Source organism: Martes martes, assembly GCF_963455335.1.
Source record: "Martes martes genome assembly, chromosome: 10".
Lineage (NCBI taxonomy): Eukaryota > Metazoa > Chordata > Mammalia > Carnivora > Mustelidae > Martes > Martes martes.
Window position 1 is genome coordinate 101,338,474 of NC_137898.1, and position 16,034 is coordinate 101,354,507.

Consider the following 16,034-nt stretch of genomic DNA (forward strand, 5'->3'; position numbering starts at 1 on the left):
GGGGAGGGGACTCTGGCACTGGGAACCTGGGAGGGGAGGGGTGTGTTCTTAGCGGGGCAGGTGAGCGCACAAAGGCATCTGTGCTGGGCGCAGAGGCGGACACTGCTTGAGGGACACACGTCAGCAGCTGAGTGTGAGCTTCCACAAGGAGTGCCCTGGGCCTCTCCCAGGCATTTGGAGGGGTTCGCTCTTGGGCTCTCTGCATTGTCTGGGGGCCCCGAGGCTGCAGGAACTGCCTGAAGACAGGTGGGCAATGGTGATAACGGGTTGAGCAGAACACTGGAGTAGAGGTGTGCCTGGAGGAGTCAGGAGATTTGGGAGCTGGCCTCTTCCTAGCCCACCGTGTATGTGAGCCACCAAACTCGTCTTCCCCTCCCCGGTTACCCTCCGCTCTTTCTGTCTCCCTGCTTCTGTAGGTGCCCTCCCGCCTAGTGGCCCCCGGAGCAGCTCCTCAGCGCCTCCCGCCAACCCTCCCAGCGGCCTCATGAACCCCAGCCTGCCATTCACTTCCTCCCCAGACCCCACGCCTTCCCAGAACCCCCTGTCACTGATGATGTCCCAGATGTCCAAGTACGCCATGCCCAGCTCCACCCCACTCTACCACAACGCCATCAAGACCATCGCCACCTCCGACGACGAGCTGCTGCCTGACCGGCCCCTGCTCCCGCCTCCGCCACCTCCGCAGGGCTCTGGGCCAGGTGCGAGGCCAGAAGGGCGTTCAGGGAGAAGAGGACCTGGGGGTGGGCACTGGGCGTGGGAAGAGCTGTTGCCCCTGTGGTTATGCTGGCTCTCCTGTGCTCCCAGTGGGCCTTGGGAGTGGGAGGGTGATGTCCCGGGTCAGGTTTCCGCTTGTCATGGAGTAAAACCAAGCCCAGGGCAGCCGAGTGGAGTGGCGTTTCTGACATCCAGTGAGTGACAGGTCTATGGCAGACTGGGCCACAACTCCGGTTTCTTGGCTTCTAACCTGGATGCCTGAAGTCTGTGTCCCTGTGGCCAGCATAGGCCCATGGTAGAGGCCCTCACCCCTCCTGGCATGAGCCTGGCTGGGGAGGGGGGAAGAACTGAGTCCCGCAGCCTTCCCCAGCATGGTGCACACAGCTCCTGACCCCTTTTTCTCTCTCCCCACAGGGATCAGCAATAACCAGCCCAACCAGATGCACCTGAACTCAGCTGCTGCCCAGAGCCCCATGGGCATGAACCTGCCAGGCCAGCAGCCCCTGTCCCATGAACCCCCGCCTACTATGTTGCCCTCCCCTACCCCTCTGGGGTCCAACATTCCACTGCACCCCAATGCGCAGGGGACAGGAGGGCCCCCTCAAAACTCGATGATGCTGCCTCCAGGGGGCCCAGACTCCCTGAATGCCCCCTGTGGCCCAGTGCCCAGCTCCTCCCAGATGATGCCCTTCCCCCCTCGGCTGCAGCAGCCCCATGGTGCCATGGCCCCCAGTGGGGGTGGGGGCGGGGGGCCCGGCCTGCAGCAGCACTACCCTTCCAGCATGCCTCTGCCCCCAGAGGACCTGCCTAGCCAGCCGCCGGGCCCCATACCCCCTCAGCAGCACCTGATGGGCAAAGGCATGGCTGGGCGCATGGGCGACGCCTACCCCCCGGGCGTGCTCCCTGGGGTGGCATCAGTGCTGAGCGACCCCGAGCTGAGTGAGGTGATCCGGCCCACCCCGACGGGGATCCCTGAGTTCGACTTATCGAGGATCATCCCCTCTGAGAAGCCAAGCAGCACCCTCCAATACTTTCCCAAGAGTGAGAACCAGCCCCCCAAGGCCCAGCCCCCCAATCTGCATCTCATGAACCTGCAGAACATGATGGCGGAGCAGACCCCCTCACGGCCCCCCAACCTCCCGGGCCAGCAAGGCGTCCAGCGGGGTCTCAACATGTCCATGTGCCACCCTGGACAGATGTCCTTGCTGGGCAGGACAGGTGTGCCCCCCCAGCAGGGCGTGGTGCCCCATGGCCTGCACCAGGGAGTCATGTCCCCGCCACAAGGCCTCATGACCCAGCAGAATTTCATGCTGATGAAGCAGCGGGGGGTGGGGGGGGAGGTCTACAGCCAGCCTCCCCACATGCTGTCCCCGCAGGGCTCCCTCATGGGCCCCCCGCCCCAGCAGAACCTCATGGTGTCACACCCGCTGCGGCAGCGCAGTGTGTCTCTGGACAGTCAGATGGGCTACCTCCCAGCGCCGGGCAGCATGGCCAACCTGCCCTTCTAGCAGTCCCCTGGGCGGGGGTGGCTGGAGCTGGGGCGGTCCTGCAAATATGATACCCTTAAAGAAGTTCCTTCCCCTCCAGTGTTGGGATGGCCTGGGCCAAGGGGTGGGGTGGATGGGGTGGGAGGGGCTTGTGTGGGGAGTGGCATTTGTGGAAACCAGAAGTGCTGGCAGCTTGGGGGGAGGTGGCAGAGCGGGGTGGGGGGTTTTGGATTGGGGTTCCATTTTGGCCACTGGGACTGCCCCTTCCCCACCCCTCCCCAGTTGATGGAGCCTCTCTCTTCCCTCATTCTCTGCACCCCTCCCTTTCTTCAGCTGTGCTTTCAGAGTCCTATTAGGGAATCCTGGGAGGGAGGGGAGAATCCTGGGTTGGGGGAAGCCAGAGTAGAGGAGAGGTCTCCCCACTCTGTCTCCTTTCTGAGGTTTGTTTCCTAGGCTCTGCGTGCTCCTGGAGCTTCATTCTCCTCTCGGTTTCTCTGCTCCCACCGGTTTTTCCTTCTGTCTCTTCCTGCCTCGTTTCCTCTCCCTGCTGCTGTGGCTGAGCCCCTCTCCCACCCCTCCCTGCAGGCGGCTGGCCGGGTGGGCAGTGCCAGCCGCAGCTGTAAATAGAGCGCTGCGCTTTTGTGCTGGTTTGTGTGTGTGCTGTATTTCTGTGTTTTGGTAGAAGTCACAAAAAAGAGAAAAGGTTAAAAGCAACCCTTCCCTCCCCTCCTTCTTCAAAATTTTGCCCCTTTCCATTCCCCTGGACTCAGGACCACGCAGTCCAACATACTCTCCCACTGTTTGCCGGGTCTCTGGGTCCATAAGGATGCCATTCCGGTCCCTTCCTCAAATGGTGAAACGACAGATATCCCGAACCTAAGCTGAGGTCAGACCACCTGGGCTTCCACCTGGAGAGCCCCTTCTGGGCTGAGATCCGCCCTCCACTTCCCACCCCCAGAGCGGCAGTCTTGTCTGCTGCGGAATGAATTCAGGAGAACGTGTGCTCGGGCTGGCATGTTCGCCTGACACAGGAGACCCGGGGCCCTGGCTTCCCAGCTATGGATGTCTGGCGTCCCCTGCTGCTACACCTTAGTCAGAACTTGAAGTCCTTCGTCCCCAGTGTGGGATGAGGGAAAGGAGGAAGAGGTGGAGGCTCTGTGGCCCATTGCGCAGAGCCGGGGAGGCACAGCAAGGCGGCCCAGATGGCTTTGTGCCTCCTGCAGCAGCCCCCGGCCCGGGAACCCCCAGGCCCTGATTTTTCCAGGACCTGCCACCCACTTCTCACCAAAGGTGGAAAGAAAAGGGGTTGGCTGAGTAAATCTGTGTCCCTCCAGCCTCCACCCCTTGAGGATGGATTAGAGAAAGTGGTGGAGAATCAGGGGGCATCCTACCTGCCCATTCACCGGCAAGGTCCCTCTGCCCGGGGCTCCGGGCTCTGTGCCCAGGCCCAGGCGCAGCCACTGCCTCCCCCTTGCTCCCCTGCTCTTTCCCAAAACTCCCCACCTGCCTCCGGTCAGAGCTGAAGCCATACAGACTCAGTGTTTTGCCCCCTTGGTCCCAGGAGTAAAACACTTCTCCTTTTCTCACTTCCTTTCCTGCCTTGTGAGGTGGCAGGGCAGTTCCCTGGCCTCCGTGCCCTGCCTCCAGGGCCAAGGGCCGTTTCTACACAAGGTGTCTTCTGCCATGGCCCCGTCCCTAGCCTTCCTGATCTGCAGGGTCTGGCCTTGCATTGGCAGCTGTGATACAAAGGGAATTTGCCCCACTTTTCCCAGTCTGGTGCTGTCCTCAGTCCACCGTCAGCCAGGTCAAGCGCTTCCTCTGGGGCTGGCTGGCTGCAGGCTCCTGCCTCCCCCAGCACCTCCCTGGGGCCCCGGGGCCAGGGCCCTGGCACCTGTGTTTGGGGGCCACCTGCCTTCCATCCTGCCAGGCGCTTTGCCCACCCTGCCTCAACCTGGGCCCTGGGCCTGCCAGCCGTCCCCCCACCCCCCGCTGACCCAAGACTCCCCAAACTGACTCTTAAGTGTTTCCTGCCCAGAGGAGAGGGGTCAGACCGCAAAGGGCCCAGTGTCCTCCCCATTCTCCTCTTGCCCCATCTCCGCCACCAGACTAGCTTTCCAAGGTGAACTCCACAGGCCAGCCTATGTCCCTCCATCCATGGCCATACCCCCAGCCATTTTGTACCATTATATAAATATATATATATAAATATAAATATATAAATACAATATGTGAAGACATCTTCTTGGTTTTTATTTTGAAACAATTTTTAGGCTTGTTCCGGGGGTCTCTGTGCTGCCTGTACTGTATTGACCTGTTTTATAGGTGCCTTTTTATTAAAAAGAGAAAATTAAAAATCCAGCCTCTTGCCTTTTTTGCTTCCGTGTCTGGCTACTCCAACACCCAGCTTACTGTTGGATGCTGGGAGGAAAAAGGGGGGCCCTGGGGCTTTCCCAGTGTTCCACGGTGAAGAGACAGTCTCTCCCTCCTCCCCTGGGTCACAGCTCTGATTTCCACCATGGGGCCCTTCTAGGGGGCTTGGTTGGCTGCCCTGGAGTGGGACTGGGCCTCCTCCAGATGTGCCCTCAGCAAGGGCAGGGGTCCCCGACATCCCACCCTAGCCAGAGCAGGAGCTGCGGAGGAGGGCGGGAGAGCCCTCCCCAGAGAAGGCGGGCAGGCAGGCACGGAGTGGTTTCCTCTGGTTCCACCTGAGTAGTATCCTCTCAGGGGCAGGGCTCGGCTTCCTGGGGCTTGGGGACTTCCCTGCTTCTCACCCTGCCTGGCCCAAGGGGATGCCTTGTGGCTCTTGCGAGGCCCAGAGAGGTGGCAAACTCTGGGTCTGGCCCGCAGGTAGGGGGCTGGATGAGATGACCCCCAGAGGCCCTTTTCAGTCTGTCATTCTTCTCCGGGGGGTCTACATCTCTGTTCTGACCCTCCATGAAGCGCTCCCTCTATGTCATCGGGACCCCTCTGCTGCCCCAGTTTCTCCGGGTTGTCTGGCCTGTGGAGAGCTGGGGCAGGAAGGAGCAGTCTGTCTCCTTCCTCCTCAGTGGCCAGACCTACCAGGGCTCCAGACCTGACTGCCCCTGGCCCATACTGGGACCTCTCCACCCTGGGCAGAGAAGACAGCTGGCTTTGGTATCTACTTGTCCCTCCCTAAGGCTGAGGAAGGAGAATCTTTTCTTTCGGTGGCTTTTCTCTGCTGCCTTGGCCTCAGTTCTTCCCTAGGACGCCGGCTGATGTCTGAGGGTGCCTGGCGTCTGACCTCAGTCCGCAGACCTCCCCGGGCCCGGTGACATGGGGCTGGCCTGGTGCCACTTGGGTCAGAGCCGGGAGCAGCTTCCCGGATTGGGTCAGTCGGAGTTTCCTGCTCGGTCCAGATGCAGGGCTGGTAGCCGGGCAGGGTGTCTGTGTCTGTTAGGGCCCTAGGTGGTAAAGCCACATCCTCTGGCCAGCGGGCCTTCCCTCAGCCTCGCCCTCCATCTCTCCCCTGGTGCTCAGCCTCTAGCTTCTCTGGGCCGGAGGGCTGAGAGGAGAGGCGGGTCGTCGTGGAGACCCGTGGTCCCTCCGATGGCGGAGTGCATTCTGGGAGGCGACTGACTTTCCCAATTGGCAGGGCGGGAGCCAAAGTTGTTTCTTGAGCTTCCAACGGTTAAGATGAAAGAAGGAGAGACCGACGGGCACAGGCATCCTCCGCTTTGCCTCGCGGCTACTTCCGCTCCCTGGACGGCCGCGGGGCCCCGGGCGGGCGGAAGCGCGGGCAGGGACGTCCCGGAAGGAGGGCGTGGCTCTAGCTGCCCCGGATGAGGAGCCCGGGGGTCCCATCTCCTAGGGTCCCGGCTCCTGCTGGAAGGGGTTCCGGCAACACTGCACCCTCACGGAAGGCAGGACCAAGGGGGGCCAGGACCTAGAAGGTGGTGAGGGAGGTGGCATTCTCGGACTCCGACAGGCTGCTCTTGCGCCACGTGGGGAGTAACTGGCAAAGGGACGCGGGGCCGGCACAGCCCAGCTTGGTCAGAAGGCGCGACAGGTCGCTGCGGAACTTCACGCCCGCGAAAGTGTAGAGCATGGGATTGAGACAGCAGTGGGCCAGGCCCAGGAACTCGCTCATGGTGATGGCCACCGAGAGGTAGCCGTTGAGCTCACAGCTGTAGCCCACGGTCTTCAGCCTCGCCAGGGTGTCCAGGAAGATGACGACGTGGTAGGGTGACCAACAGAGAAAGAAGACGCTCGTCACCAGGATGGCCACCCTGACTGCTTTCTGTCTCTGAGGGCGCCGCTGGGCCTGGCACAGCCTGTGCACCACCCCGACGTAGCACCAGCCCATCACCAGCATGGGCAGCAGGAACCCTCCGACGTGGTAGAGAAAGCGGGAGGTGAACCAGGCGTTGGTTTCAGCCCGGTTCTCCTGAGAGAAGGTGCAGCGCGGCAGGGAGTCGTTGTGGTGGGGTTGGCTGACTTTGGCAAAGAGGATCTCCGGCAAGGCGAAGAAGCAGCCCGCCCCCCAGATGGTGGCACAGGTGATGTGGATGGAGAGGAGGCGGCGGTGGCGGTAGGCGTGGACCGCGTGGACGATGGCCAGGTAGCGGTCCACAGCGATGCAGGCCAGGAGCAGGCTGCTGCAGTAGAAGTTGATCTTGTGCAGGGCGATCACAGTCTTGCAGAGGGCAGTGCCCAGGCGCCAGCCCACAGAGCCCTCTACCACGGCGAAAGGCAGGATGAAGACCAGCAGGAGGTCAGCCACTGCCAGGTGGAACAGGAAGGTCTCGGTGGAGCTGCGTGTGTGCCGGTGCCGCTCCAGGATCACCAGCACCAGGATGTTGCCCATCATACCCAGGAGGAAGATAAAGCCATAGGCCACCGGCATGAACACAGCCTTGAAGGAGGTCAGGAGGGGCCCCTCGACCGTGGAGCAGAGGTGATTTTCCACTGTGGGACTCTCCGTGCTGTCGCTGTAGTTGCCTAGTTCTCTGTACTGCAGGGGCAGGGAGAGAGCAGGGCGGGGGGCTGAGGACCCGTCTCTCTCCACCACGCCGGGACCCGGACTCCCCTGTGGATTTCTCCTGTCCCCCCACACTGCCCCCCAGTGCCGCTTTTGTCCTTGTACTCCCAATATGTCCCACCGACCAATTCCCAATCTCCCCTTGTGTGTCCACGAACCAATCACTTTGCCTTTTCCAACTTCAGTTTTCGCCTGTAAAAGGGGCTAATGCCCTGCAAGGTCCTGACAAAGATGGAAGGAGATACATGGTGTATGCGGTGGGGAGAGGCTTCCCTGAAGGGCACCTGTAAGTTACTTTGTGTTTATGTGTCCTCAGATATAGAAGGCTGCCGGCTCCTGGGCTGGAATCTGGGGAATGGATCTGGTTGGGGCAAGGAGCCATCTGGTCCAGTTCTGAACAGAGCAGTGGGCACTAGAGCCTAAGATCCTGCTGAGGGGGTACTGCTGGGGTGGGCTCCTGGCTTCCTCTTGGGATGTCTCCCTATTCCTGAATGTCTTCATTATCGCCGAAATGGTAGTATTAGCCTCCTGTTTTGTTTAATCTGCGCAACGAGCTCGGATATGTGATATTCCTATCTTACCCATGTGCCTTGCTAACGGTCGGGTGAGAGGTTGGGTGTGTTTGAACCCACGCTGATCCACCTCCAGACCCCATTCTTGGACCCCTACGCAGTTTTGTCTGGGGTTCCCTCATGGCTACTTTCCGTCACCGGTCGCCTCCCTCCTCTGCTTCCCTCTGCCTCAGAAGCAAGTGAGGAAGGGGAGATGCTCTTCCAAGAGACGGTGCTATGCCCACTTTGTCTCCGGAAGCTCCTCCTCCCCAGCCTCCCCCTCCTCCCCACCCCGCCCCTGGCCACCAGCGCTCAGGTTGTTTACCCAGCTAACCGCAAAGGAAGACTGGTATCTGTTTTCATACCTTTCACTCACAGCTGTCCCTCTGCACCTGCTCCTCCTCACTTCCCAGCCCCATTCTCCCCCCTCCACCAGACCCCTCCCCATGGTTTCAAAACCAATTATAACCAACTTCTGTGGGTTGAAAAAGACACTTCTATAAAGGTTAACCCCGGGGAGGGAGAGGATGGGAAAGGATACTCTGCACAGAACCTCTAGCTGGTCTCGCATTGCCCTTCTTCCAGGAGAGCAAAGGGCTTGCTTTCATTTGAAAACCATGGACAGGCAGGATGAGGTCTGCCTTCCCCTACAGGGGTCTTGAAATGTCTACGAGATAGCCCCCTGACTTTTCAAAACTCATCTTCTCCTTTATCGCTTTAGGCACTGCGTCCTCCGTGTTCCTCATCCTACTGGCTGCCTGCCCCCAACACCCCAGTGACCCCTGTCTCCGAATCTTTGCTCCAACTCTGCCTTGTGCAGAGCACTCCTTTCTCGCCGTGATTGCCTGGCGAATGCCTAGGCTTCCTTCAAGGTCCCGCTCAGTTCCACCTCCCTACCTCCCTCCTAGCTTGGGATGAGATTCTCTTCTTACGGTCTGCATCTACTTGTTTTATTATGGCACAGGGCATTGCCATGTGCATTTCCTCACTAGATGGCGAGCTCCTGAAGCTGGCCCTCTGTGTCCCCCTGGCAAGGCCATGTGTTTCACACATGACAGACATGCAACAGATGTGTGCTGAAAGGCTCTGAGGGCAGGTTCCCTGAGACAGCCAGGCGCCCTTCTGTTCTGACCCCTTAGGCAAGTCCGTCTCTGGGCCACCATGGAGACTCAGACACTCCTTTTCCCCTTCCTCGGTTCCTGCCTCCTCCCAATGCCCTTGACAGCCTGGAGCCTGACTTGGGTTCTCTTGCCATATTGGGAGCTATGTCCAATACTGTCATTGACTACAACCATTTGGCTCATGTTAGAATTCAGCAGGAGGCAAATGGGGAAATAGTGAGGTGAGTAGTCTCCATGCAGAGCAAAGCAGATCAGACCCAGGGTGAAGAGATGTGGGGACTTGGGGCTGTCCATGGGGCTGGACTCTACCTGCCTTTGGGAGGGCTTAGGTATAGTCTGTCTGTCCGGCCCAGAAAGCCCTTTATGAGAGCCACTCAAGTCCTGACCCTCCAAACCATCCAGGCTGATTGCTCATTTATTTTTTATTTATTTTTTAAAGATTTTATTTATTTATTTGACAGACAGAGATCACAAGTAGGCAGAGAGGCAGGCAGAGAGAGAGGAGGAAGCAGGCTCCCTGTTGAGCAGAGAGCCTGACGCGGGACTCGATCCCAGGACCCTGGGATCATGACCCGAGCCGAAAGCAGAGGCTTTAACCCACTGAGCCACCCAGGTTCCCCTGATTGCATTTAAAGTCAGGACAGTGGGCTATGTCCCCAGATCCCTGAAGCCCCATCTCCTGAGAACCCAGGTTTAGAAGACCGTTGAGGGGAAACTATCCTTCCCTCCTTACCAAGAGCTATTTGTTTGGCAAAGTGCTCAGGCAGGGAGGACATGGGAGGAACATGGGAGGAAACTGGTTTCAGGGGTGCTGGGAGTTGTTAGTACATCTCAGCGGGAGGTGTCAAACAGACATTTTGGGGGCTTGGGGGTGGTACATGTCAAAGCCACTTCCCATACCGACGGCTTCAGTCACCTCCACCCCTTCCCAAACCGTGGAGGGAGGTAGTGAAGCAAAGTTGGCTCTGGTCTGGTGGGAAGTGGAGGGATCATGAATCCTATATGGTGTGGGGAGTGGGGCACAAAAGGGACCCCTCCAAGACGCCTACCCAGAGGGAGCTCAGTGTAGACGATCTGGCCAAGTGCTTACTCATTCCTTGACATCAAAAGCCACCGGGGCGTAAGGCCTTCACACACACACACATGCTCTGACGGCATCCGGTTTAGACACAGCCACGTGCCCAGGTCGGGCCACGACAGCATGTGGCCTAGGCGGGTACCCAGCAGATAAAAGCGTGCGTAGAAGCTAGGGACTCATACCCCAAAGACGGCAACCCAACACGAGGAGCGGGATGTAGCTGAGCGCCGAGCCAGGAATCTAGGTGGAAAATTGCTGTGAGCACTGGGGATAGGGCAGGAGAAGGAGCTAGCACATTCCAGGTCCCAGTATTGAGGCGGAGAGAGGATGATTGGGGGAAGGAGGAGGGTGCAGGGAGAGCAGTGCCTTAAGGCCCTGCACTGGTCAGGGAGAAGACCTTCGAACGCTTGCTGACCGGATTCTGTTCGAACACGTAGGGCAGGGGCTGACCGGGGCATTCCTTGGGAGTCTGTCCTGGACCGCCTTCTCTCTGAGCCTCTCTCCAGAGCCTGGAGAGGCCCAAAAATGACCAGATGGAATTGGTAAGGAACAACAGAGAGACCGAGACCCGCGTTTAAAATTTCAACCGTCCGGGGACAAGTTAGGGAAGACCTGGCTTACCGACAGTTGATGAGAAAAAGACCTGAGAATGTGTTGATTGCCAGCTTCAGATGAGTCACAGGGTGACGTGGCTCCCAGAAGGGCTACTGTCACCTTACCCGAGGTGAACAGAAACCTGTAGGTGGGCAGCTGACACCACCCCGGTTTGTTTGGTCTGGACAAGGGTGACCAGTTTGCTGAGGGGTCTGGAAGTCCCCGCCCTGGAAGGAAGTGTTCAGGTCCCGGCACTCAGAGTCTAGGCAGAAGAGCTGCCTTCTTTGAGGACTAGAAGAGCTGCCGTGGGCAAGAGGGCAGGACGGGCTTATCGTGGGAAGCTCTAGAGGGCAGACCGGGAGGAATGGGCAGAGGCTGGGGTCGGGGGTGTTCTGTCAAAGGAGAAAGAACCTTCTCCCAGGCAGAACTCTCCAACAGGGGTTTGGGCAGTGCCTGGGAGGACCAGGAATGTCTGAGCTCAGGACAGGAGACTGGGCCTTGCCCTCAAATGCCCCTCATGCACAGCTCCCAGACGCTCGGGTCCTCCTGCTGTCATGCTCTGCCCAGGGCTGAGTGGGCTCTGAGCATGACCTTCCTCGAGCTCAGCACCTGCATGGGAGCTTTGTTTCCCTAGCTCATCTGTCCTAGAGCCAGAGAATGCCCCAGACTGACCTTGCCACTCAGCCCCCAGGAGAAGGGAGGGCTGCCAAGTGTGGGGCTCATCTAGGCAGAGCCCCACCGTGGCAGGGGCCTGAGTCATTCTGGCCATGGGAGGCATCTGCACACACATGCAGGTCGTTGTTCTGGCCCTAGGGAGCACACGGAGGCTCTATCTCCTTTTAGGTCCCTGTCTGGATATTCCCAACCAAGAGTCAGGAGCTGTGCATGGGCCAGCCGGGGCAGCTCTCCTCCAGCCTTCAGCGGCTTCAGGGGGGAGGGCATCTGGGGGATTGAGACTGGGGTCTGTGTCCTAACCCCACTCTTCCTTTTGAAGGTCCACACTCCCAAAAGACCATCCGAGACTCTGGCTTATCACTTGTCACATCATCCCCTTGCTCCCTCTCCCCCTTCAGGAGCGAACTTGCCAGATCCCTCTTTCCTCTCTACCTATGGCCTGATTAGGAACATGGTACTGCTTCGATGTGGTTCTGGGGGAAGATTTTAAGCTATTCCTACCTTTGCACTGAGTCTTCAGTACAAAGGTTTAAGGGGGTCCTCTCCTGGCACCCCAAAGTCCGTTTGCGCTTTGGGGACAGTCACACAGTCTGAGGCGGACATGTATCCTAGGTGTGTAGAGCAAACCCTTGAAGCCATCTCCTGGGTCAGCACCCCCTTGAAATATTTTGTCCTGTCCTTCCTGAAAGACTTGATTCTCAGCGCCTAATTCATGGCCACTTTTTATGACATTCTGCCAGAGGGATGGGATCTGTGTCCTTAAGAAAAGCAAGAATTCCTGAGGGACACTGTAATCTGAATGCTCAAGCCCAGATTCACCCCAACACTGACCTCTCCCCAGGCTGGCCCTCAGTCTCTCCCACATCCCTCACCCCTCAGACACCCCCGCCCCTGAGTTGGGGCCTCCTCCCCTGGGATTCCTCTGGGACTTTTGACCTATTTTGAGGGAGTGCTCCTTCCCTCCCCCAGGCATAGCCCAGAAAGAGCGTGGTTTTGGTTCCTCTTCCTTACCTCTTTTTGATTAAATGAGATGGTACATGTGGACAGGATTTGTAGCCTGTGGTGCTCTGATCACAGTGAAATGGTTTTGGAGGATCATCACTGAGGAGTTAGGGGGAGGCAGGCCCTGGGACTGGACCAGATTTGCCCTCCTCTCTAGCGGCTTCCTCTCCTGGCTTGTGTATGGTGTAGGGCTGGAGGTGCAGTTTCTGCCCAACCCCCATAGGTACCCCAGTCCAGGCCCCAGTGCTGTCAAGAGGGGGTCTGCACTCCCCGATCAAGGTTCCTGCAGACAGAGACTTCTCTAGGTCTGCCTAGATCTGCCTTCCTAGCAGGATGGGTCCCTGGTGCCCACCCCAGGGACCTGGCTCCTTATTCCTTGTTCTCAGCCATCTAGATTTTTTGTTTGGGTCCTCCATTCATGGGAATAATAGCTTATCTTTGAAAAATGGACATTTTAAGTGGCTAGAGTTGATCTTGGAATTCAGGGGGTAGAAGGGAAGACAGGATGACCAACACTTGGTTATGGCCAAGGGCCCTCAGTTTTTAACCTAACATTAGAGTATAGAACCCTTCTTCTAGGAAAGTGAACGCGAGACTAACTTCAGAGAGAAACGACAGGCAAGGAGTTTTAATACATCACAGGCCAATAAATATATGTTGAGAAGCTACTATGGACAAGATTGTTCTGCTGCTCTCTCTGCCATCCCGGGGCCTCTGTGCCATGAGACACTGTCAGGCGTTATTAAAACTGCGTGGAGCTTCAGTGAGCGGGTGGGGTAGGGTGGAGGGAGAGGGTCTGTGCTCCTGAGGGGAAGCAGCCCGGAGAGTGATCGTGTCCAGGGAGTAAGGGAGGGCAGGATGAGGCCCTGGGAGCTGGTGGAAGAACTCCAGAGCCTGGTTCGCCCCGGACTCCTGGGCTCCTGACTGGACTCTGATCAAGGGAGGTTGGCGGTGCTGGGAAGCCTGGCCCAAGACCACTCAGGTGGGTTGCGACACGCAGCAAGTAGCCAGGTCTGTCTCCCTGGGCTTTCGGTTTTCTTTCTTATATGGGACATGCCCCATTGTCCCCTGCCCCTGCCACCACCTGTCCCTAGTAGGTCACGCAGTGGAGTGAGGCATGCAGTAAGGGGAAACTCTTGAGGTTTCTCAGAAGCCCGGACTGGCCAGGTCTGGGTTGGTTATGATGTTATCCAACTGGGTCAGGGTTCGTGGTCAGCTCGAAGCTGTGGGCAGAGGAAAACACCCACTAACCTAATCAGGTGAGGCCAGGGGCCAGGATGGGGAGCCAGGCTGGGAGTGAGGTGCCTTGTCAGGGCAGTGCAGTTTAAGTCTGGTCTAGGGTATTGCCCAGACTCTGTGATGACTCTCAGGGTCAACTTCATGGGCATGTGATCCTACTTAGAAGAGTTCCATGATTGGTTTAGTGCTCCGCTGTTGCTATCTTGAAATTCTTAATAATTTTTGAATGAGGGGCCCTGCGTTTTCATTTTGCGTTGGGTTCCACAAGTGAGGCAGCAGGTCTGATTAGACTCATGGTTCTGGCTCTGCTCTTATCTGGGGATTGGATCTGAGAGGCCGGACGTTGGGTAATTAGCTCTTCTCCCCCACCTTCTCCCCTTGTTCTACTTAGAGTTCTAAGCTCTGGGATCTGGGCAGGTGAGAGAAAGACTTTTCCAAGCAAGTCTGGAAACATGGTGGGTAGAGTTCTAGTGGAGACTCCAGCCGGTGGAACTAGAGGGTGTTGAAGAATATCTCAGGGTGAGTGTAGGGTCAGGGTATAGGAGAAAGGGTTTGGATCCCTTATGATCCAGCCCAGAGCACCGCTCAGAGAAGTCCTTTCCTCTGAAGTGCCATTGGCCATGGGGGGAAAGGAGGAAAGGAGGAGAGAAGTTCCCAGAAGATCCTCATAAACAGCCCCCACCTGCCTAGACACCAGAGCCCCAGGGCCTCCGTTGAGCTGTTCCTTACACATATCCTTTGAGAGCCCAGCCGACGGAAACCCTCTGGTTCACAGGAGGGACTTGGGTGGGTGGCCGAGTGTGACATAGGGGACCATTTTCTTAGCCCATCCCAGAATACCTCATCTCTAGAGATTCTAATTTTTTGGAGGGGGCTCACAACATGCTCTTTAAAACATTTCTAGGATTAGCACAAGAGTTCTCCCACCAACTTGGCATCCCCGTGCCCCTGGACTCTGACCCAGTGTGTGGTCCTCTCCCTTGCTGACCTCCTGGTCTCACACTTCCTTGGTTCAGCACATCATTATTATCTAAAGCTTCCAGTGAGTGGATTTTTTTTCTTCTGTGGATGGACTGTAAGCTCTTTAAGGATGAGGACCAAATCCTCAACTTCTCCATCCAACACAGAATGTAGTACCCTAATGATAGGATCGTAGAGCAGGAAATGAATAAATATACTGGAGCAATGCCAGGTTCCCGAGAGTAAGAAAACCTCCCAAGTACTTTCCCATCTGGGCCCTTATTCTACCCTGGAGAGGTAAGGAGAGGATCTTCTTTTGAAGAATGGAGAGGCAAAGCGACTTGTTCCAGGTCACACAGCATGTCAGGGAGGATACAGGCATCAGAACCCATACTTCCAGTCCCCCTGAAAGAATGTCTATTTCAAGCAACAGCTCTACGGATCAGCGTCCTCCAGGGAATGGGAAAATACAGTCTTAAAGGCAAGAACCATGGGGCCTGCCTCGATTCTGCCGACCCACAGCGGGAGGGGACTCCACAGCTAGCCCCTCTTCCCCGGTCCCAGGCACAAAATATCTAGAATTCCAGGGAGGGCCTGGGCAACCAGCTGTCTCTACTCACCACGTCCTCCAGGTTGTAGTTCATAAGGTCCATGTCCAGGGTTAGGGGGTAGTTCATGTTTGTAGCCGTATGTCAACCAGACTGGTCACTGACTGATGTTGAGAGGCTCTCTGGTGCCTATAGAGAGGTGGCAGCCGTCAGCTGCAAATTTAAACAAATGAGCAGCGCACTGTCTCCTCGAGCTGCGTAGGACCCGCTGTCTGCCTCACAGCTCATCACTTTTTTTTCCACTGGGTCTTTTCTGTTGTGTGTGTGTGTGTGTGTGTGTTTTTTTTTTTTTTAAAAAGGGAAAATCCCCAGAACATCAGTGCTAGTCAAGCATTTCAGCCTCTTTCCTGGCAATGGTTGTCTCAATGGGGCTTGTGACTGGTGTGAAGGCTGGCCCTGGCTTCTCGTCCCCATACCTCCCCATAAGGGAGTTGTACCTTGTAATGAAAACCACCACACCAGTCTGTGGGGCAACAAGGGGAACTCCACATAGAAAGGGAACAGAAGGACAGCCTTCCAGGATCTCTTTTCCAAGCCACCTTCAAATCTTCACCTTTCTCGCCACTTGGGAGAACAATCATCCGGTTCCCCCCCAGACTGAAAGTCCCATGTCCTGGGAAACCCCTCACTCCCGGGCAAATGGGGACACTTGGTCACCCTACTTGCTACCATCCTTTTGCCCAGGCAGGGGCAAAACCCCTTCCCTTTCCAGCTCAAGTTCAGGAGAGAAAGGTTAGAAATTTTCAAAGGGAACAACACTAAAACATTACTGGAAGTCAAAAATGAAATCACCCAAATTACCAGCAGAAAAATGTAAGTAGTCATAGAGTCATCTTCTGACTCAAAAAGAATGATGTTCTAGCTGCATATGAACTTGGTTGGCACCTAATTATTAACATCAGAGACTACCCAGCTGGAGTAGATTCTTACACAGGAGGACCCCAGGGTTCGGGATGGGAGAGGAACAGCCTTGGGCCCATAGCTAACCAGTGGCAGAGCTGGACCT

At 57.1% G+C, this 16,034-nt stretch overlaps 2 protein-coding genes across 6 annotated transcripts in view; one reads left to right on the forward strand and one right to left on the reverse strand.

Moving 5' to 3' along the window:
- Window positions 1–4,546, forward strand: part of BCL9L (BCL9 like) — a 28,141-nt gene extending 23,595 nt beyond the window's left edge. For all 4 annotated transcript variants that reach the window (XM_080815709.1, XM_080815710.1, XM_080815708.1 and 1 more), the window contains 2 exons: window positions 417–698; window positions 1,129–4,546. In XM_080815709.1, the coding sequence (XP_080671835.1) occupies window positions 417–698; window positions 1,129–2,222 (1,376 nt within the window). In that variant the 3' untranslated portion in view covers window positions 2,223–4,546. The remainder of the gene's footprint in view (window positions 1–416; window positions 699–1,128) is intronic.
- A 1,559-nt stretch (window positions 4,547–6,105) lies between these two features.
- CXCR5 (C-X-C motif chemokine receptor 5) lies at window positions 6,106–15,097 on the reverse strand (the record flags this gene model as incomplete). 2 transcript variants are annotated; one of them, XM_080817651.1, is made up of 2 exons in its annotated part: window positions 6,106–7,167; window positions 15,041–15,097. In XM_080817651.1, 2 exons carry the CDS (start codon window positions 15,095–15,097, stop codon window positions 6,106–6,108), a joined length of 1,119 nt encoding a protein of 372 aa, XP_080673777.1. The 2 variants fall into 2 exon arrangements, with proteins under 2 accessions (XP_080673777.1, XP_080673776.1); XM_080817650.1 differs by having other exon boundaries at window positions 6,106–7,173.
- Between the last annotated feature and the right edge of the window lie 937 nt (window positions 15,098–16,034).